Below are 25,228 nucleotides of genomic sequence, written 5' to 3'. Positions count from 1 at the left end.
TACGGCTGGTACGTGATAATAGTGGATAAAGTGTGCGTAAAAAGAGACAATGTTGGTTGAAAACATCCAGTGTTTACCAATTCAGTGACAATTTGAGGTTTATGGGAGAAAACTGAGGCTGTATTGGGAACCAACTGGAGCCAGTAAACCAGCATCAGTCCTGGTGCTCTCTTCTTTTTTATAAAATTGCAGTTAACTACATTCACCTGGCATCCAAGCTGATCAGGTGATCAGAAACAAGTTTACAGCCTAGATGTTAAACTGTGTGCGATACATTAAAGACAAAGACTCTGCAGGATTTTATTTTAACTTAAGATTACACTGGATAAACTCACTGAAAAGATCTTCCTCTGTGCTAATCAGTAACACCAGGTGGTGCAGAAATGCTAAAGCCAAAACCTGCAGAAACTCCAAAGAGCACATTTTATCATCACAGCTCGAACTCTGGTGAAATAAAGTCTGGTCTCTGCTGACACCTGATGGACTGAGATACTTACTACAGTTTATAGTATCAATCAAGCACACGAGGCTGAAAAGAGGAAGTTTACACCATGTTCTAGATATGGAGACATTACCCCTCCTGGTAAAAATTGCCTGAACAACCAGCACTGAAGGAACTCTAACCAGGAGAAGTTTCAGCTGATGGCAGTCTGCAATCCCGATGTCACTAAATCTCCCTAAATCCTACATAGTGCTCTAGGGGAGCTCTTTTCTATCATTGGGTAAACTGATGACCCCTGACAAAGTGACATCTACTATGGATATTTCATATTATAATAAATGTATAACAATAACAGCATAGAACAACTGATAAACTGTACAAAATAATAGAAAACACCATAACCGCAGGAGGCAATGCGGCTGAATTTTGAGCAAATCATTTCCTGTGAATACTGCATTAGAGATGAGTTTTCAGTGTTCAAATTCAGTGTTTTCTTCTCCCTGACATTTAGTCATTGTTCTACTGGCTCTTTGGTTGTTAAAACTGTGTATTTTTCTGATGCAGGACGAGGCTGTTAAGCAGAGAGTGAAGGCTCTGTAGTTACAGCTTGTGTTCAGTTCTTCACCGTGTCGCTATCCATTTACAATTTTTCGAAGTTTATTCTTTAATAAAAACCTAAACTTTAGAAATAACAATTTCATTTCTTCCCCACAGAAATACTGAAATACTGACATAAGCTGACTTTACACGGTCTAAAAACGTTTCTCACACCCCTTAAAAAGAAGGCCTTACCACCCCACGGTGGAGCTTTGGCGACTCCTAGTGGGGGTCAGGAACCAGGGCTGTAGTGCCCAGCTAAGAAGATACTGAAACCAGAAAGATTAAAAATGTAAGTCACTTTACAACAAACCAGCTTTTGTAGCTTTAATTATTAATTGTACAAACAGTGGAGTTCCAGGCGTTAAGTAGTGCATAGAAGCCTCTTGAAAGGTCTGTTAAACAAATGTACACATGCTGTGTATGATGGGGGCAGAGTTTGGTAAATATTATCATCCATCCTCACATCATCTGGACCCCACAAATACAGTCAGTTAAGTTTAGTGCAGACCTATTTGATTTTAAACAACATACCTGTTTTATAACATTCAACACTAATGAGGCATGAAGCCCCGCAATGACATATATCAACACTTTTTCTTCAAGAAAAGACAGCAAATGCACTGATTCTCCTCCCGGTCATTGTCTGATGGCTGCAAAAGTGTCTTTGAGTGATTTCTTCCACTCTCGGGGAAGTGCTCGAGTTTGTGTTTGTCACCAGAGGTTGATAGTGGGAAGTACCAGCATTTGATTTAGTCCATGTCTTTGGTTTGTGGTGATCTTGGCAATGTCCAACATAAAGGATCATACCTGACCTTTTGCACGTTTTAGCCCATTTACTCAGAGTCACACATACTGTCTATAAAGTGAACCATTTCCCAAAGCATATAACTCTCCTTGTATTAGTCTTAAAAAATTTTCTTAATGGATTTTTGTTAATCTATTTCTTTCACTAAAGATGGTTTTACACTTTACTTTACACAACTCACGTCCCTAAAGTCAAGCATGTTCTGCCAGAAACACAGAATGATAATTACAGAAGTTTACAGTCTATTCTGTAATACTGCTGGAGACTAGGATGAACCAAATGTTGAGTCAATCTCAGTCCTATTTTAACAACTTCATACCATTTCTTTGCAGAAGCTGCCCCCTAAAACTTTTTAAAAAGTATTTCAGTAGCCAACAGGTGAACCTAGACTCAAGTTGATTTCTAACACCTCCAATTGAAATAGTCTGTACATAAAATAAAATACTGAGACATGAAAGCGACTTGAGATGGTACACACTGTCCCAAATGCCCCAAAAATCATCTTTAAAAAACAGATCTAAAATACTTTAGCTTTGGAAAACGGTCCGCAGTAATGCAACATATAGCTGACAAATAATAAATAGGCTAAGGCATGCAAAAAGCACCTGTATGGTCCATTAATACAGCAGACATACTTGGGGATGATCCTAAGTTCTTTTCGCAGGTTTGGCAATAAGCTGCCTCTCCCTCTCCAGCTCCTTCTCACGTTGCTGCTCCTTCTCCAGCGCCTCCTTCTGCTTCTGCTGCTGCAGCTTCAGAGCTCTTTTCTGAGAGAGAACAAAAGTCAACATTTGATCAGTGTAGGCTTTGTTTAAAGGGAAACGTCTATAGTTTTTTCAACCTGGACCTTATTTTCCCACGTTTTTATGTCAAAGAGACTAATGGAGAAAGAAATCGGTCCAGTACTGAGCGAGACGGCTGTAATTTACAGCCATTAAAAGTGCTTGTTTTGCCACTGACAGGCTCAGATTCTTACTTTAAGTGTCTGACAACATTATGGAAAAGACCCTATGGAGAAAGAGAAATGACACATATTTTTCATTATATTTTGCTGGTTTGTTTGTTATGGTGACCAAGTCTTGCTCAAGGAGAGGGCTCGTTTTGAAATCTCAATAAAGGTGACTTGGAGTTGGAGATAGGAGTGTTGGGAAGAGGTTGTTGGAGTGCAGAAAGTGTACCTTAGTGTTATTTAAAAGATTTTCAGTGTCATGGCTGAATATTTAGCTAATTTTGACAATACGGAAAAGTCAGAACAAGACTTCTCCTTCCTTTCTCGGTGGCGGATACAAGCAGCCAAAATGAGCTTCCTCAGAAAGGTGGTTGGACTCAGCCTTAGAGATAGGGTGAGGAGCTCGGACACCCAGACGGAGCTCGGACTAGAGCCACTGCTCCTTCGCGTCAAAAGGGGTCAGCTGAGGTGGTTTGGGCATCTGATCAGGATGCCTCCTGGACGTCTCTCCTTAGAGGTGTTCCGGGTACGTCCCACTGGTAGGAGGCCCCGGGGCAGACCCAGAACACGCTGGAGGGACTACATATCTTGTCTGGCCTGGGAAAGCCTCAGGATCCCCCAGGAGGAACTGGAAAGCGTTGCTGGGGAGAGGGACGTCTGGAAGGCTACGATCTGTGCGGCCCGACATCGGATAAGCGGCTGAAAATGGATGAATGGGTGGACTTCTTCTTGAGCGAGTCTTGGTTACACACAATTACAAAAACACTTCATCAATGAAAAGTAAAGAAAAACATTTAATTTCTCTGTAGGGTCTTTTCTGTGAAGTTGACAGACACTTATAATAAAAATCTGAGCCTGTCAGTGGCAAAAACAAGCACTTTTAGTGGATATAAACTGATGGTGCACAATTGTCTGTACAGATTACACTGCAACCTGTTTCACTGCTGCAGCGTTTTCTCTAAATACTGAACCAATGTAAAAAAAAATGTTGTCTCTATTAGCCACTTGGACACAAAAATATGGAAAATAGTTCCAGGTAAAAAATACAGCAATTTCCCTTTATCCTTTTATTCATGCATCCATCCATCAATATTTGCTACTGAACTTTGAGCATAACGTCATTTATACAAATGCTTTGACAACACTCGTGTTAAAGAGCAGTACCTTTAATTTAGTTGTCTTCTCGTGGAGCATAATCATCTCTTTCCTTATGTTCACTAGTTTGTTGTGGTAAACCTTCGCCTCTGTAAACTAAAGACAGTAAACTGAGTTAGAAATCATTCTTGTGGGCTGGTGTACATAATACAGGCAACAATAAGTGTGTAAAAATGAGATTATAATTCAGTTCAAACATACCAGTGAATTGAGGTCCAGTAAGGCATTACAATCTCTGAACTTGGTGACTTCCTGGTCCAGTGTGTCTAACAGGACCAGCTGATTTTGTCTGGTTGAGACAAAAATGAAGAGGAAGAAATCAAGTGCGTTTTTTTTTTAATCAGGTCAATGGGTAATAAAAAAATTAATATATGCTAATAATTTAGACAACAACAGGATGTTAAGAAGTTAAGAAGAGTTTGTAAAATACACTTCAGGTTGTTTGTTATGACTTGACACACAAAAATGAACACCAGCATGTTGATAAGTTAAGATACTCAGCACTACCAGCATTAAAGCAGCTGGTCAACCCATCCATCCAGTCCTTCCAGTGCCTCCCATTTGACTACTGCATACCAGTGTCTGTGTATATCAATGTATCTGAACTACACAACTGACTGCTGTGCAGGCAAAGACAGCTCGTTTTTAGAGACATTTCACTTATCTTCTTATCAACTTATCGTTCACATACCACAAAACAGAAGTTTGTAATGGAAGATTTTTTTTTTTAAAGAATAGTTTATCACTGCTCACTTTCTAGTCAGCACCCACATCCCACACATCATCACTGTACCTTTCTCCAGCCACGTCAAGAGCCGCGTCATTCTGGAAAGCACTCTTTCATTCAAACCATACATAAAAAATATTACCCAGGCTGCATTCTTCCACCTCCGCAACATTTCCAGACTCCACCCATTACTGTCCCAGTCCAGCAGTGATGTCTTGGTCCATGCCTTTGTCACATCTCGTACTGACTATTGTAATGCAGTACTCCCTGACCCTCACACCAAACTCATTAACAGGCTTTAAATCATTCAAAACTCTGCTGCCCAGATCATCACCCGCACCGAATCATCCGACCACTTCACCCCCATTCTCCTCCAACTACACTGGGTCTCTGTTCAGTACCAGATTAATTACAAAAACCCAACGCTCACCTTCAAAGCCCTCCACAACCTAGCCCCCACCTGTCTCTCTGACTTCCTCCAGGAGTGCGCCCCCTCCCGCTCCCTGCACTCTTCTTCTGCTGGTCTCCTGACCATTCCCACCTCACGCCTCAGCACCATGGGTGCCAGGGCTTTCAGCTGCACTGCCCCCAGGCTCTGGAACTCCCTACCTTCACACATTCGACAGTCCAACAGCATAACATCCTTCAAATCCCATCCCAAAACCCATCTGTCCAAACTGGCTTATGCACTTTGTCAGTGTCAGAGCTAATCTAATTAATTTTAGACATACTAAACACTAACTGCCTCTATTCGCTGAGCTCTTTATGCACTCAATGACTTTCTTGCAGTCATCTCAATGTGCTACAAGCTGGTCCCAGGCAGGTGTGACAACAAGAAGCTATCATCATTGTATCATCATTCAAAAATATAACTTACTGATCTTTGACAGCTTTCTTTCTTTTGCAGATATGTGACTAATATATGAGTTAATTCATGGCCTTGCGCCTCCACCACCACCACCACTTAAATCTATTTGTGTCATTCTGCAGGGACAATGCTAGGAAGAACAGGGCATCAGCCAGAGGTGACTGCTCAGCTAAATTTAGAAAAACTGCTTTTGGAGAATCAGCACTTTCAGTCACAGAGGCAGATATATGGAGCTCAGTTCTGACACATATCAGAAAATGCAGAAGTTTCAGTATTTTCAAACAACACTTAAAACATGTCTCACGACAAACCAATCATGTGATCACTGATCTAAACCTTTGTAAGGAATCCACTGTTTGCCAAGACTATATGATGTGTATTTTGTATGATGTTTTATACGTGATGTACTATATGTAAGATCTGTTTTGCTTGCACATTGTTTTGCTTTTAATTGCCTATATTGTTCTGTCTATGTTGTCTTTTAATTTTTTTCCTGCCAGGGGGCCACAGATCCAAATACGCTATATCGCTAACTCAGGCTTAACAGTTATGTTGCGCAAGGCCCTGTTTAATTAGCTAATTAACTAAACTACACTAATATTTAAAAGGCAAGAGGTAAATATAAAAGGTTTAATTTACAGGTATGTTTGCATGGCTCCAAAGCCTATTATAAGTTTAGTCAGATTCCTTTAGCATGGCATGGTTTTTGGTTTATAACTCCTTAATCTCATGGAGTTTTCCACAGAGGCAAAGACAAAAACTCAAATCCCCCAGGGGCTTATTCACCAAGGGACCTAACAAATCTGCGCAGTTTGAACCTGTTGGAAGAAATCCTTTGGAATATAACCACCATAAACTGGCTGTATCATGGCACATATTTCCCTTCCCTTCCCTTTACTGATTTTTTTCTATTTCCCTACCACTTTTACAGTTTTTGCCATCAGCAGAAGAAAAAAGTGCTGATTAAGATTGTGTGGTGACATTACTGATGACAAGGCACTGAGAAATACTGCAATATCCATCGAGTGTTGGATGTAATGAAACCCCAAGTAAGGAAATACTCACGTGAGCTCTTGGAGGGCTCGTTTAGAGTTCTGTAGATCTGGTAGGTAGTGAGAGAGTAATCCCTCTGTGAGTTTTTCCACTGCTTTCTGATCCACAAACGCGTTCTCTACAGGGGCCGAGCTCTCCAGAAGCAGTGATTCCTGCTGTGACAACTGGAGATCTGTCAAATATTTAACAAAAAATGTGCAGAGCATTAAGAGACCATTCTATGCATGAACCAATTGTAGCATGTGATAGGAATAGACAGACATTTTGGAGTGCAATTTGTTCATGAACACACTTAAACTAATCTGTTGGGTTCTGCACAGTGATGAACTGTCTGCAATAGTGCTGTGGAAAATTGCTCATCTAATCTTGTATCTCACAGTTGCTGCTCTGAAATTCTAGCTTAACTCACTGCTTCAAGAAATCTGTCCCCTGAGTTACATAAGATTGACCGCTTGTGCTGATAATGCAGTGACCTCCTAAAATATTCTGCAATGTCACAGAATCAAAACATTTATACCTCTTTATAATTCCATGGCTGTTCACAATAACCATCCTCTGCTTGTCTGTGACTACACCTGTACCTTTTTTACTGTCTAGTATTCTATTTTATTAATGACTCCATCTGTTCCTGTTGTTTGTTTCACGGTATGAGTGGATTTTACTCATAAAGGTGAGTCTACTCATCATGGTACCACTCAGCCTGGGAAAACAGTTGCATAATTTCCTATGTGACTTTTTTTTTTTTATAAATTCTGTGAAAATAACCCTGATGAAATCTTAAAGGTTATCTCCATCTGGGCTTAAACTAACTTTAACTAAAAGTCTGCCTGACAAACTGGAGGTGTGAAGGTTATAATGTAGGTGTTAATACGTCAGGGAGAGTATACTGCGGCTTTCTTGTCATACAGGAAAGATGGTAAAGATAAGAAAAAAATCCCATGTTTACAACTTGTGGGTGTTTGTCATTAGACGACTTGATATGATTGCAGAGTTGGTTGAGTAAGGGTTTAAAAAACTGGATTGACAATGTAACACTGTATCGATGAAATTTGAGTTTAATTACCTCGAGAAACACAGTTTGGCTAATGTGAGGGAAACATGTTTGGTTGGTTTGTCAGGCACTTCTGTCTTATTATGCACCAAGCTGAATATATCAGAAGAAAATTCTGAGTCATAATCATGACTTGGACATTGACATGAACACTATTTGCAAATCAGGAACTGGTAATTACGATACCGAATATCACATGAACACGGCACAAACAAAGATGCCTTTGACTTGCATTATGGGAAGTGCAGGATCCATTGTTGAGACTAAAGAGACTAACGGCCAGGATGTCACACTGTCACTCAGATTGGAACATAGTGCCAACCTGCTCTGTACAAAAAGGTTAAATAGATACATAAATAAACTGCATGTCTAACCTTTAATTGTTAACATTGTTTTGATACTCACCGTCCCTTCCTTAGGGACTGTTTGTTACTTATGAAGGGGTAGGTGGTGCTGCAAAACATGGGAGGCATGTCAAATAGTTTTATAAGCACTGGGGAAAGACTTGTGGGGTTTTTTGGCTCAGGGAAGTGGCATACAACTTTAAATGGTTGTATTTTATGTTTATTTTAAATATCCTCTGAATCCCAAAACCCACTGGTGGGTTTGAAAGGCATGTTGTCTTTAAAAGTCTCCAGAATTACACCACTTATCACAGCCAGAAACTGTAAACACAGAAATTATCGTTGTTTCTTTTTCAATTTCTGAAGGTAGCTGAACACATCATGCACAATGACGCTTCCTTCAGTAAATCTAAGCGTAAAATAGTGATAAAAATTCTCACTTAAAACTTCACCAAAAACATTAAATTCTGTGCTACCACATATATGACAACAGTGAAAAACCAAAGCTTTTTTCAACTCCAGGATTTCATTTTCAACTTTCAAACATCAAAGGGTAAGTTTTCAAAATCCAATGACATTTGCTGTGCCGAGTTACTGATATTATTCTGGAAGCTACTGCCACTGTTGTATAAAATATATGACAGCACGGTGGTGCAGTGGTTAGCATTGTTGCCTCATAGAGGGTTCCTGGTTTGAATCCCAGGGGTGGGGGAGCACTTTTGTGCAGCATTTTCATGTTCTCCTTGTGTCAGTGTGGGTTTTCCCCGGGTACTCCGACTTCCTCCCACAGTCCAAAGACATGCAGGTTAACTGGTGACCCTAAATTGGCCTGAGGTGTGAATGTGAGCATGAATGGTTGTCTGTCTCTATGTGTCAGCCATGTGATAGTCTGGTGACCTGTCCAGGGTGTACCCTGCCTCTCACCCAATGTCAGCTGGGATAGGCTCCAGCCCCTCTGCGACCCCTAACAGAAAAAGCTATTACGGAAAAAAAGTGAATCAATGAATAAGAAAAATATGGTTATTTATGGTGGAGGGAGGGTAATGCAGTTTCCCCCATCACTCAGTGGGGCTCAAGGAAAAGCAATTGTAGCTTAGGGGAGAAAAGTGAGAGTCAAGATATTAAAAAAAACAAATTATAAAAAATTAAGCGTGCGTTCTGAATCGCATACTTTTTCTTTTTACCTTTAGTGGGTACTGCAGATGCCCTTAAAAAGTATGTGCTGTTGCATGCAGTATGCACACAATCGAGACATACTACTTCCTCATAACATTACACCCTGAATTTTGATCCTCTTGCTTTTATATCTGTTACCATGGAGATAAAACAAATGCTGCTTACTGAGTTTGCCAGAGACGGAGATTAACCCACAGAGCTCTGCTGTTTTTTTGTTTACTTAAACAATCATTATTCCTGTTATTACTACTGGTCATCAGTAACATGAATGTGCTGTCATCCATCATTGGGACTTCTGACAACCGTCAATCAGCTGTCATCTGTTTGTGCCTCAGTGGATGTTATGTCTTGTCCACAACGCAGAGGATTGTGGGTCAGAATAGCCAGAAAAGCATGCTGGCTTGCATACAGCAAACTTGGACTGGATGTAGCAGAACATCCTGGTATTTTTGGCATACTGCATTTGACATACTATGTATTAGGACATACTAAATCTTGTTCTGGCATACTATATAGTATGGTAGTATGGGTATTGGACCTTAAAGAAAGTCACACCCTCGCCACCCTCCTCCTCTGACAAGTGAAGAACACTCCCTTACACCACCCACAAGTTAGTGGTGGTCACTTACAAGTGAATGAGTATGCATGAGCTGGATTCAGGTAATCTATACTGATGTTCATGCAGCCTGGTCATTGCAGGCCAAACAGGTGTACACAGCAGAGAGCAGGTTAAACACACACACCTTCACTGCTTGGAGGTTCACTCTGGAGCGAAGGTCCTTCATCCTCCATCTCCTCTACCTCCATGTGCAACGACTCTGTTGGCCCAGACTGCTTTAAATAGCCTAAAAAAACATTCACCAAGAATCCAGACAGATTTTTATCAGACGGAAATTATCAGCCATTAGTTATTTATCACGACATCACAGCATCTGACTGCTGAGGAAGTATTTTAGCTAGCTCACTGAGCTGCTTCATAATGTGTTCAACGTGACACATTAGCACCCAGACACCCTGTAAACACTTCACCTACTCTGTAACATCTTACCTGTTTGACTCTCTATTCAACAGCAGTTGGAGGTGTGAAGAGTTGAGTTATTTCGACCAAAAGCAGAGGAGACAGCGGGGAAAGATTTTGGATTTGTTGCTGCGTCTAGGCAAAAAAACGTCATGTGACGCTCACGTCATCACGTGACTGCGGGCGTAACCAAACTTGCTAGTGTTACTTCCGAGTGCGGAGGTAGTCTTACGGCTCTGATGTTTACACCAGCATTACCATGACAGTTTTTAATCCACTGACAAACTAAGTTAGTACAGCGGTGAAGTAACACTATAAGGTAAGTTCGGCTCATATTTCTTAACAAACTACCACATTACGAGGGTTGTCTGTGTGTTGCGAGCTGAAATGACAAGATAGCTAACCTTTACTAGCTAGCTTGTCACTGTTTAGCCCAATGCTTTTTTTCAAGAGGACCCAAAGTTTATCAGCTCATGTGGGGAATGTGAGCGAGTCAGTGATGTACCTTTAACGTATTAAGTCACCAGCTTGAGTTGAATAACCGCTGGCATCTTGGGTTGATGAAATTGCTGAGTTATCCTGGCGTGTAACTGGGATCTCTGGTGTCACTTTCGTTTCTTTGTCTCCTCCAGCTCCTAAAATGAAGTATTTCAACCCACAACAATGTGAATGATTACCTCGGAGGACACTAACCTACACACGGAGCTCACATAATTATTAAAGATGTCAGGTGGGAACCTATTGGGCAAGGTGCGGTCCGCCTTCAGGAGGGAGCGGAGCGACTGGGACCTGAGCGACACGGCGCCCTTTGACTTCTCCGACGAGCTGGTGGACGATGACACCCCCAAATTTAACAAGCTGAAGGTGGTGGTGTCCGGGGAGATGTCGGACTACTCCGCCGGAGCTCCGTCCAACGGGGTGGCGGTGAACACGCTGGTGGTGGCGGATGATGATGACTCCCTGCTTGATTCCTCTTCCAGCCTGGGCAGCCCGGGGTTGAACATGGACCCCTGTGACAACTGCGCCAAGAAGAGGGAGATGATCAAGCACAAGAGAGTGATGAAGAGGCTGATCATTGCAGCTTTGCTCTATTTTCTTTTCATGATAGGTGAAATTATAGGTAAGCATGTGCAGAGTGAACCCCACACTACCTGATTATTTTATGACTGCACGATATCACAGGAGACTTTATGAGCACCATTTTACAGAGAGGTGGAGGACAAACTGACTTTGAAGATGTGTTTATACAAGACCAGTAAAAACAACTTAGTGATGCAATATCTTACAATAAACAAACAGAGTGAGGCATTGTTGGTTCCTTTCACTTATCAACAGTTAAGTGAGTTTAGAAAATGAACTCTCATGCCCCCGAAAAGTGGGTTTCCAGCAATGTTTTATTGTGTAAGTGGGCCATCTAGCCTGAAATAAAGACCGCTAACTCATAAAACATTAACCTTTAGGAGAACGGAGCAGAGTTGCTGTTTCACACAGGGATTTTGTATTTTTAATGAGTGTAGCTATTGTTTTTGAGTGTACTTTGTTCACCTCTATTGGTGGAAGGAGGAACGTTAGAGACAGATATCTCCAAACCTGGGTGTACAACCCAAGACGATCTGCATGCCTAACGATCTCTAGAGACAAGAGAGAATATTTCTGATGTACTTTTGGCTGAATTTAGGCCAGGTGATATAATGCACATTAAAATGAGTGGCATAGACATGTAAAAGGCCTCACACCTCTCCTACATAGGACTGGAAACACATGCAGAGACTTTGTGGTAATTTTGCCTCTTTTTTTTGTCATCATTTTGTGTCTCTTTTGGTTGTTTTGCCCCTTTTGTAGTAATTTTGTGTCTCTCTGTAGTTCCTTCACATCTCTTGTGGTCTTTTCGTGCCTCTTTCTTGTCGTTTCATGCTAATTCCAGTGACATTTTTTAGGTGAAGTGTAGTGGGGGCCCCTGAACCTGTGCCTTGTAGGTCCGTTCAGTTATCCATCCATGCACATTAACACATTTTCTCCTCAGTTGAATCCTAACCCATTGAATGCAGTTTCAAAAAGAGTAAGCTTTGTAGTATTTGGTTCAGGGCTGTTTTATAGACTTGAATCAGGGGCTGTGCAGGTGTTCGTATTATCAGGTCCATCACCTGTATCTCACAGCTATCACATAGTTGCTGCAGTTTCTGTCTGTCTGGTTGGAAAGCAGCCAGAGGCCCCTGTGATTGATTATACACGTCAAACGGCCATTTCAACCTTTTAAAGCCCGTCCTGCTGACTTGCTTGTGCTAAAAAATCTCTTAAATTATTGATTTATCTTTATAAAGTGCTAACGTCTTTTACTAATGTTTGGATACATTTTTTTTGGTTGAAAATTATTACCCCAAAAATAAAACCATGGCCCAAACATAAGAGTGCTACATGAGATAGAGGGCTTTTGCTTTCGTTATGAGTCTGTGTTTTCTATAAAAAAAAAAAGTGGTGACTGAGCCTTAGCATCTTTATTCTATTTTTGCTGATAGTGTGCGACAGTTCCACTTTTTAAATTAGATTTCATTTTCCCAGGGTCACATTAAATCGTATGCTATGTTTTTGTCCCTGTTTTCAAAATTCAATTATTTACAGAGCAAATTATCACGAAAAAAAGAAAAACCTTTAAATGTACCTGCGGCTTTTTTAAGTTTACAACATACCAAGAAATTTAATCATGTGCTTTGCTGTTGATGTACATCTGCACGGAGCCAGCACCCAACAAAACTTTTGTGTTGTATCTCAGGATCTGTACATGCACAGAAATCTCAGATAGATCTCAGCCGATGTCATTGTCATTGTTCACCTTGTCTTTTACTTTCAGGTGGTTACATATCAAACAGCTTAGCCATTATGACTGACGCTGTGCACATGCTGACAGACGTGGTGGGCATTTTGTTTTCCCTACTGGCTCTCTGGCTCTCCACTAAGCCACCCACCAGGAGGTTCACCTTCGGACTGCATCGCCTTGGTAAGCCTCTGAGCTCAGACGCCTGCACACTTCCTCTTTCCACTTCCCCTCTCTCTCCACTTCTGTATGAATGAGACAAACGGATACTTGTGGTTTTGATGCCGATGAATCATGTTCAAAGGAGAAAGTGTGTGTTCAGCGGTGTTCAAGCAAGATCAGATTTGATACTTCTAGGTATAAGTAGATAAATTTAGGTCACTTCACCCATTACCTATGAATATATGAATATTTGTCATTTCCTTACAACACCACAGTGTTTCTAGTTTCCACCGGTGGAGTTTTCCTGTTACAGTGTAACTGTGGTGTTAGGTGCAGATAGATGTCTGCAAAATACTGCTTTGATGGTACCTGTCCTGATTTATTACTAAACACTACACTGTTGCTAAATAGCTGCAATCACTCATGGAGATAAATGGCAATTACTGGGAATGACACACATACACAATAATAGGGCTAACTGTTAGCAACACTTGGATAACATTACTCAACAGATTTAATGACAGAGTCGAGCTATTTCGGTGTCAGTGTGAGATTGTTGGGTATGTTTAACAGTTCAGTGTCGGATGTTTGCCACTGTTGCTGTGTTAGCTTGTGCAAATCAGGCAGAGCAGGAGGAGAACAGCTCACACAGAGGGATGCTTTGCGCCATGCCAAACGGCAGCAACAGCTGATGTCGGCAATCAACTGTCAGCACCACCCACCTACCCAACTCTATCATCAGAAATAGATTCTAATTCTGTAGGAGACACTTAATACTTACAGGCTTTGAGTCAGAGACAGCATCACACGTTTTTGAAATTTTCACTTGCCCCCAAAATTTCACTGCAAAAAACGCCTGTAAACACCACAACATAAATGAAGTCACAAGTACACAAGTCATCTCTCACAACTCAGTCGTATGTTTTTAAATGTTCTTTCCGTGTTTTATGATGTTTTAGGATTGACGTCATTTCATCATTGAAGTAAACAAGCCTGCCTGTGTCTCTCTTCACGTGGGGTGGTCTGTTTGCACAAAGAACGACAGACAGACGAGAGCAAAGTCTAAGACAGTAGAGCAGATTTAGTAATGTCGCTCATTCACTCACTTTTTCAAGCATCTACCCAATCAGTCAACTGTCTGATTATACTTACTGGCGATGGCTCTGTCTGACTGGCCAGAGAGTTAATAGCATGGCACGAATCAGACAAAAAAGCACCTACAGACAGAATGTAATTTAATACATTGATACTATATTCAAAGTGCAATTTTTCAATATGTTTATCTCGCAAGTTAACATCATGATGATGATAAAAAAAGATGTATTTTGCAGTCCTAACTTAAATGTAGAATAAGGCAAGATTACCTTTGTATTTGTTTTAGTCCGACATTGTCAAACATCTTTTTTTTAGCCTGCAGGCAGTTGGATCCTTTAAAGCTTCCCTGTAAGAAGCTGACGATCACACAGTTGCCTGAAGCAAATGTGAACCAGTTTCATGTAATTAACCCTTGTTAATAGCTAGTTGGTAAACAGTGATAATGGGAAAACAAACAAACACAACACAATGACTGAAACAGACAAAGTCATTAATAACACAGAATAATAGACGGTAAACAAGGTACACGCTCAATTAAATTAATCACATCCAGGTACTGTAGAGGACACTTACAGGGAACAGTCTCACAGTTACAGAGAGGTATGCGTGTTTCCTTTTTTGACTGACATTGCAGACTATGAAGCTGCAGAAACAGTAAAAGCAGTCTTTGTTAGATCACACTGTTCCTGAAGCATCAACCAGTTAGTGTAGCGGGTTAAGAACGGGCCAGAGCACAAGAGCAGCAAACATGAGGTATAAGATGGCAGCTGTCTGACAAGGGCTGTAAATAAATAAAGGCCTGCAGCCAACCACTTTCTTCATGTAAGATTCACCTGTCATGATCGTGAGGACAGAACAGTGAAAGGAGCCTAGGGGCCTCAGTGTCGAGGCGGCATCTGTGTGATACAGGAAGTGAGAGGGAAACTGCTTCACAGTCCTCTCCCTGTACCCCAGAGAGAGCTGGTTTTGCTACTGTAATAAAGGTACCAGTTTCTGTTGTAGTTTACCATCAGGGTTTTCTTTGAGAGACTGTTTTTAAATGTAATTTCCCATCAGGCCAGAGGCCAAAATATTTGTATTCCAGTACCCTCTCAATATTAAACCTGGTGAGAGTGGAGATATGTTTTATACATTATTGTAATCTGTATCTCTGGGTCAGAAGAATGGCATGAATTTTGTTTTATTTCCATCAAGGACTAAAGTGAGATTTATGAGAGCATACCTCAGTGTATTAAAGGCAAGGCAGTTTCATTTATAAAGCAGATTTTCATACTCAGAGGTAGGTTTAAGGTCCTGTACAGAGACATACAAAAAAAGATGACATGCAGCAAAGGGCCACAGGCTGGACTCAAACCCAGGCCGCTGCGGCAACAGCCTTGTACATGGGGCGTCTGCTCTATCCACTAAGCCACCGACGCCCCAAGTGGAATAATTTATTCCATTATTTTGGTATTGTTTCCTACACTAGTAGATAGTTTTTTCCCTGTACTGTTTAGCTAACTGTTATTGTTCATTGTATTTAGGTTCATTCTTCCAGCTTCTGTATTTATAGTTACGAACATGCTCTGTATACACAACTGACTGTGATTTCCTGACCTAGAGGTGGTATCGGCGGTCCTTAGTGTGGTGCTCATCTACATTCTGACGGCCATCCTGCTCTATGAGGCCGTTCAGAGGACGATACACCAAGACTTTGACATCGACGGAGATGTCATGCTCATCACTGCAGCAGTGGGGGTGGCTGTAAACCTCATGTAAGAAAAACTCTGATATGTGAATGTGTAGTGAGAGAAAACTGTGTGGCTGTTACAAAATAAGAGCTAAAGTACAAAGACACCGAGTGAGTGTCAGCAAAAATTTAACGTTTAAGTCCAAAGTTCTGTCTTAAATGTACTTCATTAGCTTTAAATTGTCTAATGTTTGATTATAGACCAGAGAGTCACTGACTGCAGTTTCTAAGTCAGCTTAACAATAATTAGATAAATGTGAGGATGATGCTTAAAATAAATCTCTTGCTTTGTTCTCTTGTGTCTTTTAGAATGGGTTTCTTGTTAAACCAAGGTGGACACCTCCACTCTCACGGCCATGGTCACTCTCACGGCCATGGTCACTCTCACGGCTCTGCAGCCGCCTCAAGTTCACAGTCAGCAGCGTCAGGTCAGCAGCAGAGGCAGCATGGCAGCCTGGCTGTAAGAGCTGCCTTCATCCACGCTCTGGGAGACCTCGTCCAGAGTATCGGGGTGCTCATAGCTGCCTACATTGTCAGATTCAAGGTACCCTTCTATTAACACAGTTATTTTTATTATTACTTCCTAGAACTGTCTCTAAGATCTCTTTCGTCTGATGTAATTTAACTTTACTTTCAGTAGCTTGATTTTCTTTTTCTATTTACGGCTACATTGTGCATCAAAGAGTAATTTGTACCTTCCAAAGTAATAATTTTACTTATTGACCCCATAACTGGTAATTTAGAGGGAGGTTGATGTGACACGTGGACTTTCCCAACTAAGCCTTGTTGAACTAGAAGGGCACTCCGAGAGTACAGACCTCGGCAAAGCCCAAATGCCGTTTCTCACAATCTTATCCAAAGTAAAAAATTATTTGTGTATCCATCCTGTAATTTGGATCTGCTCCAAAATGTAATGGGTTCCTCCTTGGCCCGTGCTACACCCTTCCACCAAGTTTAAAGAATATCAGGCCAGTAGTATTTCTGTAGTCCTGCTGACAAACAGACAGATAAACAAACCAACAGACAAACAAAGCAAACCAAAAACATAACCTCCTTGGCGGAGGTAATAATTAGTGGCAGTCCAGTGATGCATGTAATTAGTGGCCTCTACTTTTAAATTTCACTTGCTGAGCATGCAGTAGCTGCTCGATAACTGTCTGCATTAAATATAGTAACTAATTATGGTTCAAGAAATATAAAAAACTTTGATTTTTGGTTGATGTGATGTAACCCTCTGACTCCACAGCCGGAGTTCAAGTTGGCAGACCCAATCTGCACCTACATCTTCTCCATTCTGGTTCTCTTCACCACATTCCGCATCGTACGAGACACAACAGTCATCGTGCTGGAGGGTAAGTCTTCGGCCTTTCGGGATCTAACTTAATTTGTTGTCACCACCGTCCCAAATGGTCTCAGAGTACGTATTTAAACTGTCTCGAAGGAAATGCTGGCCGCCCCAATTGTGCAGTGACTATTTTTGTACAATAAAATTGTTTCCAAAACTAAAAGTGATGCGTGGCATGAATAAAACTTGAAAAAATTGAATTAGCTCAAAGGTTGTAAAAACATGTGTGAAATATACATATCCATTGATTTATTCATGCCAAATACATTAAATTCATAAATCAACAGTTATTTTTAATAATAATATCTGTAAACTTTGTGTGTGGATGTGTGTGTGTGTGTGTGAAAAAGCCACCTGTCTGGCATGCTCCAGTGACAGACAGAAACAGTGGTTGAAGTTTGTCTCTGTTTGTTTTTGTCTCCTCCACGCTTTTGCCAGTTAGGCTGCTGGTGACACCAGAGAGCGTAAAATCTCACCAACACTCTGGGACACCATTGTCACTGCCTGTGTGTTTGTGCACTTGAATTATGTGCACACAAGTCTACATTGACAACTTTATCAGAGATTAATGAGTACGGTTTAATCACAGTGGTAGATTTATTTTTTGAAGACAGAGCCTGTCTTTTGTCCTTTATCAGTCCCAAAATGTATTTTTAATTGTCCCTAGCCCCAGGTCCTGAGCCCTGGACTGTAGTCCCAGAGTCCTGTTAGATTATGTTGCATAGTATTTAGAGTGGTGTAGGTGCATTAAGGTGTTGTCTTTATCCTGCTGTGTCAGGTGTTCCCAGACATTTGGACACACGACGAATTAAAGAGGACCTTCTGAAGCTGGAGGACGTCCAATCAGTCGATGAGCTGAACGTGTGGGCGCTGACAGCTGACAAGACTGCAGCACTAGTACATCTCCAACTCAGTGAGTAGCTCCATGACATCACTGCACCTGACAAAGAGAAGGCATTATAGTCAGCTTTGGACAAAGTAGTAATAGTTGCCCATGTTTACTTTTACTTTCTTAGTTTTCACACAAAAAACGGAAAGTATTGTTATCATCAGCTATGTAGAGTGATTATTGATTTATTTTAACTTATTTATTAACAACCTACATGTCAGATTTCTTACTTGTAGTTCTTGCAGTCCTATTAAAGTTAAAGTAGATGGTCATATAAAGGGCCTTCCAAACATGATGTGATGTTTTTCCTGATTTTTTTTGGTGTTTCAGCCCAAATTCATTAATAATGATTTGTTGTTGTTGTATTTTTGTACGTTAATTCTAAAGTATAGCAATGTCACTAATGATTATTTTCATTATGCCTCGTCTGCCGATTATTTTCTTGATTATTCATTTATCGTTTGGTCTATAAAATGTCAGAAAACAGTGAAAAATGTGCATCACAAGTTACTAAACAACAGTCCAAAACACAAAGGTAATGAATGTATTTTCGTGGAAGACAAAGAAATAAATCAAATCCTCAAAATTTTTAAGGAATCTCAATAATATAAGAAAATTATAATAGGTCCCCTTTGAGTATGTTGACTTTTTTTGGTCTACTAACTGGAAAAAACACAGTCGAGGGGAAAACACCTTTTTGTCAGCTGACATTTCGACTGGTCACAGCAGGAAAGCACAGTCATCGAACCATGGTTACAGTCATTAAAGACGTAGTACTTTAACGATGGCTAAGCGAAAGGGATACTTGGCAGATTCCTAACCACGTCTTAGTCACTGGTTTGAGGAGTGTGTACAGATGAACAGTGTCAAGGCGGGTGGGGAGCCTGCTCACTGTTCACTGTTCATCAGCACACACTCCTCACACAGAGGTGACACAGACCTGGGGTCTCATTTATAAAACAGTGCAGGGGATCCATACAAAAAATATATTTACGGTCAAAAGCCAAAAATGGCGTGCACCAAAAAATATTCAACAACTTCTACAGTCAGGCTTTCACCTCACCATCTGAGTTGCCGATTTCCAGTCTCCAAAATGTTTGTAAGCATGTGTCAAAGTTTCTCCCATCAAGTCTATTTTATAGACACAACTTATCAATGGGAAGTTGCGTTCACCTCTTTCAGGCCTCGTTTTGTGCGTATGCAATGTTTATAAATGAGACTCCTGGTTTTAAATCAGCAGAGTGTCCCTTTTAAGTGTCCCAGCGAACCATTCCTATGAAACTGTCTCACCTAACTCCAGTGCAGTCATTCTTAACTTGATTAATTACACCTGCGGTTAACCTGCTATGACATATCAAAATGTCTGCTGTGGATAAGGTCTGTTGTTAAATGGTTTCTTTGATATTTAAATGCATTTCTGTGTTCACAGCGCCCTCTAGTGCCAGCAACTGGGAGGACGTCCAGGCCAAGGCCCGTCACCTGCTGCTTCACACCTATGGTCTCAGCAGGTGCACAGTGCAGGTGCAGACACACAGGCTGAGGCTGGTACACAGTTGCGCAAACTGCCAGCAGTCCACCGCCTAAAGAGAGGGACTTGTGCTTACCTTAAATTCCACAGTACATTGCATGGAGCCACAGGGCAGAGAGTATGGTACGAAGTGCGGCCTGGATGTAGCAGCGCTGTCACAGCTCAGTGCCATAGCAGGAGACGCAGTATACTGTTTGTTAGTGTGAGAAGACTGGTGCCAAAGGACGGTCAGTGAAGCAATAGCACACTTCTAATTAGAGGATCACTACAGCCTCCAGGGACCTTTTGCTCTTACGCTTGCAAAGCTTTCGAGGGGAATTTGAATGCTTGAAGTCTCAGAAAGAAAACAACTTGCTCTTAATTCACCATTACAGCCTATTCCAACGTTTAAGTTTTTTGTTTGTATTTTACTTTTTGATTTATCACAACTGATGTCCTGTCATCAGATGTAAGTTTTACTTTTTGTTACTAGGTGTGAAGACTGTAAAATAGGATTGTATTATTTTACCGAGGATGTCAGCACATGAAAAGTTACCTCATGCCATTGGATAATAACTGTGGTCACGGTGCATATAAGCTGTCCGCCTTACCTCCAGCATCAGTGAGGCAGAAAACCCCTTTATCATTGTGTCCCTTTAGTCGACATCACATCTCATCTGATGCACTTAATCATTAATATTCCTCTGCCAAAGTCTGTTTAACACAGATTTTTTAGATATTCTTTAATCAGTCTGTACTGACCAACACTTAAAATACCAACACTTTTAACATGTTACTCTAGCATGCCTCTTAATGAATTGTGGGGGAGCACGCAACTGACAATCACAGTCTGACTTTAAATAAGGATAAATGCTACAGTGGTTGGACCGACCTCAGTACGGTCCCAGCTTCACACTCTATACTCAGCTTTTTTCATATCAGTAACAGTATAACAACACAGGCAGGTCTGTGAACTCCTCAGTATTTCAGAGTTGTAGTGTTTTCAGGGAGGAAGATGTGAGTTAAAAATTTGCCAGTTATGGTGTTTATAGTGTTTTCTCTGAGAGGCTTCAGGGGGGCTTATGGTAAACCTTTTCATGTCTCTGGTATCAATCATCAAGAGAAATCAGGAACTGGATCAGTGTTTTTGTTTATAATAAAGTATTTAATCTTGTGTGTCTCTCAGTATCGTTTCTCTGGACAACTTCACACTGTTTAAGGGGAGATAATACAGGTGAAAACAGTTTGATACTGTGGTCAGTTTGGACGTTTTGGGCTATTTTGCTTCCATAATGTGTCGTCTTTTAGAGAAGCGCAAAGAAAATGTCCAAAATACACTTTTAGGTGTTTATTTTGGTGCAAATTTCTGTTCTGGAGATGTATGTAAAATAGGCCTTTCACCCACAGAGGGGCATAAGTGACATTCTGGGCAAAAATTTGTAATATTAATCAAATGTAAGCTCCGGATGAGCTCTTTCTATTACCAGAAGGATAGTCTAAAGCAATCCAGAGTTATTAAAAAAAATTTAGAATAAAAAAAAAAGAACACACTAAAACATCTGGGGCCAAAAAGGGCATAAGTGCACTTAAACACTCAAAAATATATTTTATTAAATGTAAAAATACTACTAAGTATACTGTCATCCACATTTTTTGTTAAGTTTTAATATTGAAAATTGAAATTAATCAAGTCGGGAAAAAGTATAGTCATTTTTTGTTTTGGCTGTCCTGTAAGTTGATTGAATGTCCCTTAAGTCTCTCACCCTTTGATATTTAATTACATAATGCATCATTTGCATATTTATTTTGTTATTTTGGGCAAAAATGAGTTGTATAAATCAAATGTAAGCTCCTGATGAGCTCTTTCTATTGCCAGAAGGAAAGTTGTGAAACCAATTTAGAGTTAATAATCAAAAACCAAAAAAACACACTGAACTATTTGGGGCATAGTGCATTTAAACACTTGAAAAAAATATAATTTCTGTAGTATACTGTACTGTATACTGTAAAATGTATACTGTGAATCACATTTTAGTTTAGTTTCAAATTTTCATATTAAAGTGTAAAATCAGTAAAGTTGTGACAAAGTATAGTAATTTCTTGTTTTTGCTGTTCTGTAAAATTGATCAAATGTATCTTATGCCTCTCTGATTCTCACCCCTCTATATTTAATTACATAATGCATCAATCATTTACATATTTACATATTCATACATAACATTTCAGAGAACTTGTAATTTAAAAAAAAATTCTATGTAAAAGTAAACAAGGGAAGTTTCAGTTTCATGGTAGTATCTAATGCTTAAAGTGTTTACCCTATTCACCTGTAGAGTCTTATTTTTAGTTTAAAAATGTATGGAATTTTACAATACATATCTTTAAAGGCAATTTTCTCAAAATTAGATTTTTTTTCTCATACTCAGAGTCAGAAATCTCCACTTCAGTAGTACTTTCAAACACCAAACCTTCACATTTATTCCTTTCTATATTCTGGTTTTACAGAGGGGTTGGTTCACATATCATTCACAGGTTGATTTATAATATTTTATGTCGAAAGTAAAAACATGGTGAAAATGTTTTTTTTTTAATGGCTACTGACAGTATTTTATGATTTATGGATCACCTGCTTATTTCCACAATCCAACCGAGAGCTTCTTTTCAAATGTGAATATTTGTTTTCCACTGAATCAATAACTGCTGCAGATGTTTGTCTCATCTTTGTCCAAATTTTTCCATGTTTTATTCATCTGCGAATTCTGGAACCGAAAGAAAAAGTATAAACAGAGATGGTCGGTAAAATGTAGCTGCACACGTTGTTGTCACCTTTCACCACTGGGTGGCACTTTTACCATGGCAGAGATATTATTTTGATAAGATAACAAATACACACAGGTTGAGTTACACACCTCTATTTACCACCTTTCATCTCAAATGATGGTGCACACAGGGCTGAATCAGTATGAACTACATGTCATTTAACACGGCTACATTTCAAAGGAGCTTGCTGGTATTTCCTCTACATTCATATTTGCACAGTCATAGTAGTTTAAGTAGTTAAAATACTTTTTTTTGACATTTTCTGTAGCCTAACTACATAAACTACAAGTAATTTTCATAATTTGTGGACCATAAAGAAAAATGAATGTTTTTTAATCATGATTTTAACATTGCTTCTCTGTTGACCCCCTTTGACCCGCCCTGACCCTTCTCAGGTCGCCAGGAAGCTGGATTGTCAGCTCACCCTTTAAAAAATATTTAGTTTTGAATCTGAATTTGTAAAACTAAACTTAGATGTATTTGGTGTCAGTTAGTCAGTATTAGTAAGTATTGATTTTGGCTTTTTATTAACAAATGTTCAGATAAGTTGTTGCATGTGAGTGCAGGTGTCTGTCGAACACTGTACAAAACTAAAACTGACATCCTGCACTTTCCCATGAATGCTGGGCTTTTTGGTTTATGTTTGACCTGTGAACAACAACAGCACCTCTTGGAATAAAACCATTAAAGGACATTTTTTGCTGGCATGGGACTTTTTTGTATTATATTTTGTCATATCGTATGACATGTACTTTGCCAATTTAAGCTATTTTTTCTGTGTTGCTTTAGGTAACCTAACAAGATTTCTCCTGAGGGTAGTTTTGCTGTAGTGCAGTCTCTGCCAGTGTGAAGTAACTGGTAGCTTGCAAAATGATTTCCCAACACTGGGATGACCAGCAGCATTCAACACACATTTCTGTCCCAAGAGTGCTTGTACTTATCATAATGAAACTGCTTTAAAGCTGTAGTTTTACTTGCATTATTAGGGGCAGATTTGATGGTGAATAAAGCCTCCCTTCAGGGGGAAATAAAAGTTCTACACAGTATGAATACTGATAAAACACTTACGTAATTATGGCTGAAAATTGGTGAACTTCCTCTTTTAAAATGTCCAAACTGAGAGTCTGTGAATCTTGTGGTAAATGGCTAAAATACTTAAGACTAAGTATAACTGAAACATGAAAACGTCAGCTTACTGAGGCTTTTCACATAAAACAAGGTTAATATTCAAAATGTGGACATATCAAAGGTTTATCACTGACAATATGAGTTAACTGGGAGTGTCTCCGTATCCAGGCAACCAAAGGCAGGCACTCTGTTTGCATTGCAGTCAAGCCAATAGTTTTACAACATCCACCTGACTGCTCTGTTTCACCTAAGAGTATCATAAACTGCTGTAATGAGGCCTCTTCAGTTACTAGTGTCTGTACCTGAGCAAAAAAAACAACATGCAGGCCAAAATAGATCACGTTCTCAACTTGTTTTCACTGTTACAGCATTGAAATGCGCCGCTAGACAGCACAAGGGGAATTCCATCTCTTACTTGTCATACATTGTGGGAGTGACTACCTGCTTTACTTGCTGCTCACATGGTCTGTGGTGTCGTGACGTGTGTGACTGTGTCACGTACACAGATTCCTGCACCACCTCTATATCCTTCCTCTCTGATCATTGTTTCCCTAAATAACCTTTCAGCTGCTTGATAGGTGGTATTAAGGTCCCTCTCTGTCTCGCACTACACGTATTTGACCATATGATACAAGAGAGCTGAAAATGCCCTTAGGCCCGTGCTCATCCACAGTATCTCCTGTTTACATTCTCAAAAGCTTTGAAATGTGACTGGGGGAAAAAAACTACATAACATTTTAAACCACATGTAAAAGCATATTAGGGTAAACGATAACAGCGAGGAGGAAGGAAATGCTTAAAATGTGAAACACCCTTTTTGACATGATGATGTATAACCCAACGAGCTTGTAAGTAAAACCAGATAGAAGGGTTTCCTGAAACAGACCTCCCTGTCCGTTTTCGTTCACAGCCTTTGTTTAGCGTTTAATAATTCACGAAAGCCCTTTCAGATTCAACAGTTCAGCGGCTGTCTGCCACACTGTGCCACAGTCTGACACTGAACACGGGTTATCTGATGTTTTTGCTCCCTTCTGAGATATGAGACAGCCGTTAAGAGGATTGTCTCCTATTAGAGAACACAATGGGAGTGATGAATGCCCACGCAGCCATAAAAATAGAGGATGAGTGCATTTGGACATTGCTTGTAGGCCTATGGCAGTAATTACTTTATAGCTGCTCCTCCCTGGCAACACCTTGCCATCTTCTCGTCTGCAAACAGCTTGTAAACAAATACTGACTGCACCTTTTGAATAAAAAGTGGATCTTGCATGTTCTCCCCGTGTCAGCGTGGGTTTTCTCCGGGTGCTCCGGCTTCCTCCCACAGTCCAAAGACATGCAGCTTAACTGGTGACTCTAAATTGTCCGTAGGTGTGAATGTGAGTGTGAATGGTTGTCTGTCTCTATGTGTCAGCCCTGTGATAGTCTGGTGACCTGTCCAGGGTGAACCCCACCTCTCGCCCAATGTCAGCTAGGATAGGTCTCCAGTCTAGATTTTCTCAAATGACTTTTGCTCATAAATTTATAATACATTTCTAATTACATGACATCATGGCGAA

At 40.2% G+C, this 25,228-nt stretch overlaps 2 protein-coding genes across 2 annotated transcripts; one reads left to right on the top strand and one right to left on the bottom strand.

Annotated features, from left to right (window-relative positions):
• Nucleotides 1-1,352: 1,352 nt before the first annotated feature.
• Nucleotides 1,353-10,365, bottom strand: bloc1s6 (biogenesis of lysosomal organelles complex-1, subunit 6, pallidin). The gene is made up of 6 exons (XM_050040175.1): nt 10,219-10,365; nt 9,914-10,015; nt 6,612-6,771; nt 4,153-4,240; nt 3,961-4,047; nt 1,353-2,614 (listed from the first exon to the last, which is right to left on the bottom strand). Exons 2-6 carry the CDS (start codon nt 9,975-9,977, stop codon nt 2,495-2,497), a joined length of 519 nt encoding a protein of 172 aa, XP_049896132.1. The 5' UTR covers nt 9,978-10,015; nt 10,219-10,365; the 3' UTR covers nt 1,353-2,494.
• Nucleotides 10,366-10,371: 6 nt separating this feature from the next.
• Nucleotides 10,372-20,901, top strand: slc30a4 (solute carrier family 30 member 4). Its single transcript, XM_050040163.1, has 8 exons — nt 10,372-10,507; nt 10,821-11,308; nt 13,037-13,183; nt 15,858-16,011; nt 16,296-16,530; nt 17,233-17,338; nt 18,110-18,244; nt 19,650-20,901. The coding sequence occupies exons 2-8, from the start codon at nt 10,912-10,914 to the stop codon at nt 19,802-19,804; spliced, it is 1,329 nt and encodes a 442-aa protein (XP_049896120.1). The 5' UTR covers nt 10,372-10,507; nt 10,821-10,911; the 3' UTR covers nt 19,805-20,901.
• Nucleotides 20,902-25,228: the final 4,327 nt, after the last annotated feature.

The sequence above is a fragment of the Epinephelus moara genome, chromosome 1 (genome assembly GCF_006386435.1).
Source record: "Epinephelus moara isolate mb chromosome 1, YSFRI_EMoa_1.0, whole genome shotgun sequence".
NCBI classification, from domain to species: domain Eukaryota; kingdom Metazoa; phylum Chordata; class Actinopteri; order Perciformes; family Serranidae; genus Epinephelus; species Epinephelus moara.
Note: the sequence above shows the minus strand (reverse complement) of the source record. Positions and strands in the feature narration are given on the sequence as shown.

Bases quoted from the DNA above. Each gene is read 5' to 3' on its own strand.
- bloc1s6 (XM_050040175.1), bottom strand. From the start codon at position 9,977: ATGGAGGTAGAGGAGATGGAGGATGAAGGACCTTCGCTCCAGAGTGAA. The intron at 6,772-9,913 runs GTGTGTGTGTTT...AATATTTGACAG, and splicing joins TGAACCTCCAAGCAGTGAAG to ATCTCCAGTTGTCACAGCAG. The intron at 4,241-6,611 runs GTGAGTATTTCC...TGTCTCAACCAG, and splicing joins CGAGCCCTCCAAGAGCTCAC to ACAAAATCAGCTGGTCCTGT.
- slc30a4 (XM_050040163.1), top strand. From the start codon at position 10,912: ATGTCAGGTGGGAACCTATTGGGCAAGGTGCGGTCCGCCTTCAGGAGG. The intron at 11,309-13,036 runs GTAAGCATGTGC...TTTTACTTTCAG, and splicing joins CATGATAGGTGAAATTATAG to GTGGTTACATATCAAACAGC. The intron at 13,184-15,857 runs GTAAGCCTCTGA...TTCCTGACCTAG, and splicing joins CTTCGGACTGCATCGCCTTG to AGGTGGTATCGGCGGTCCTT.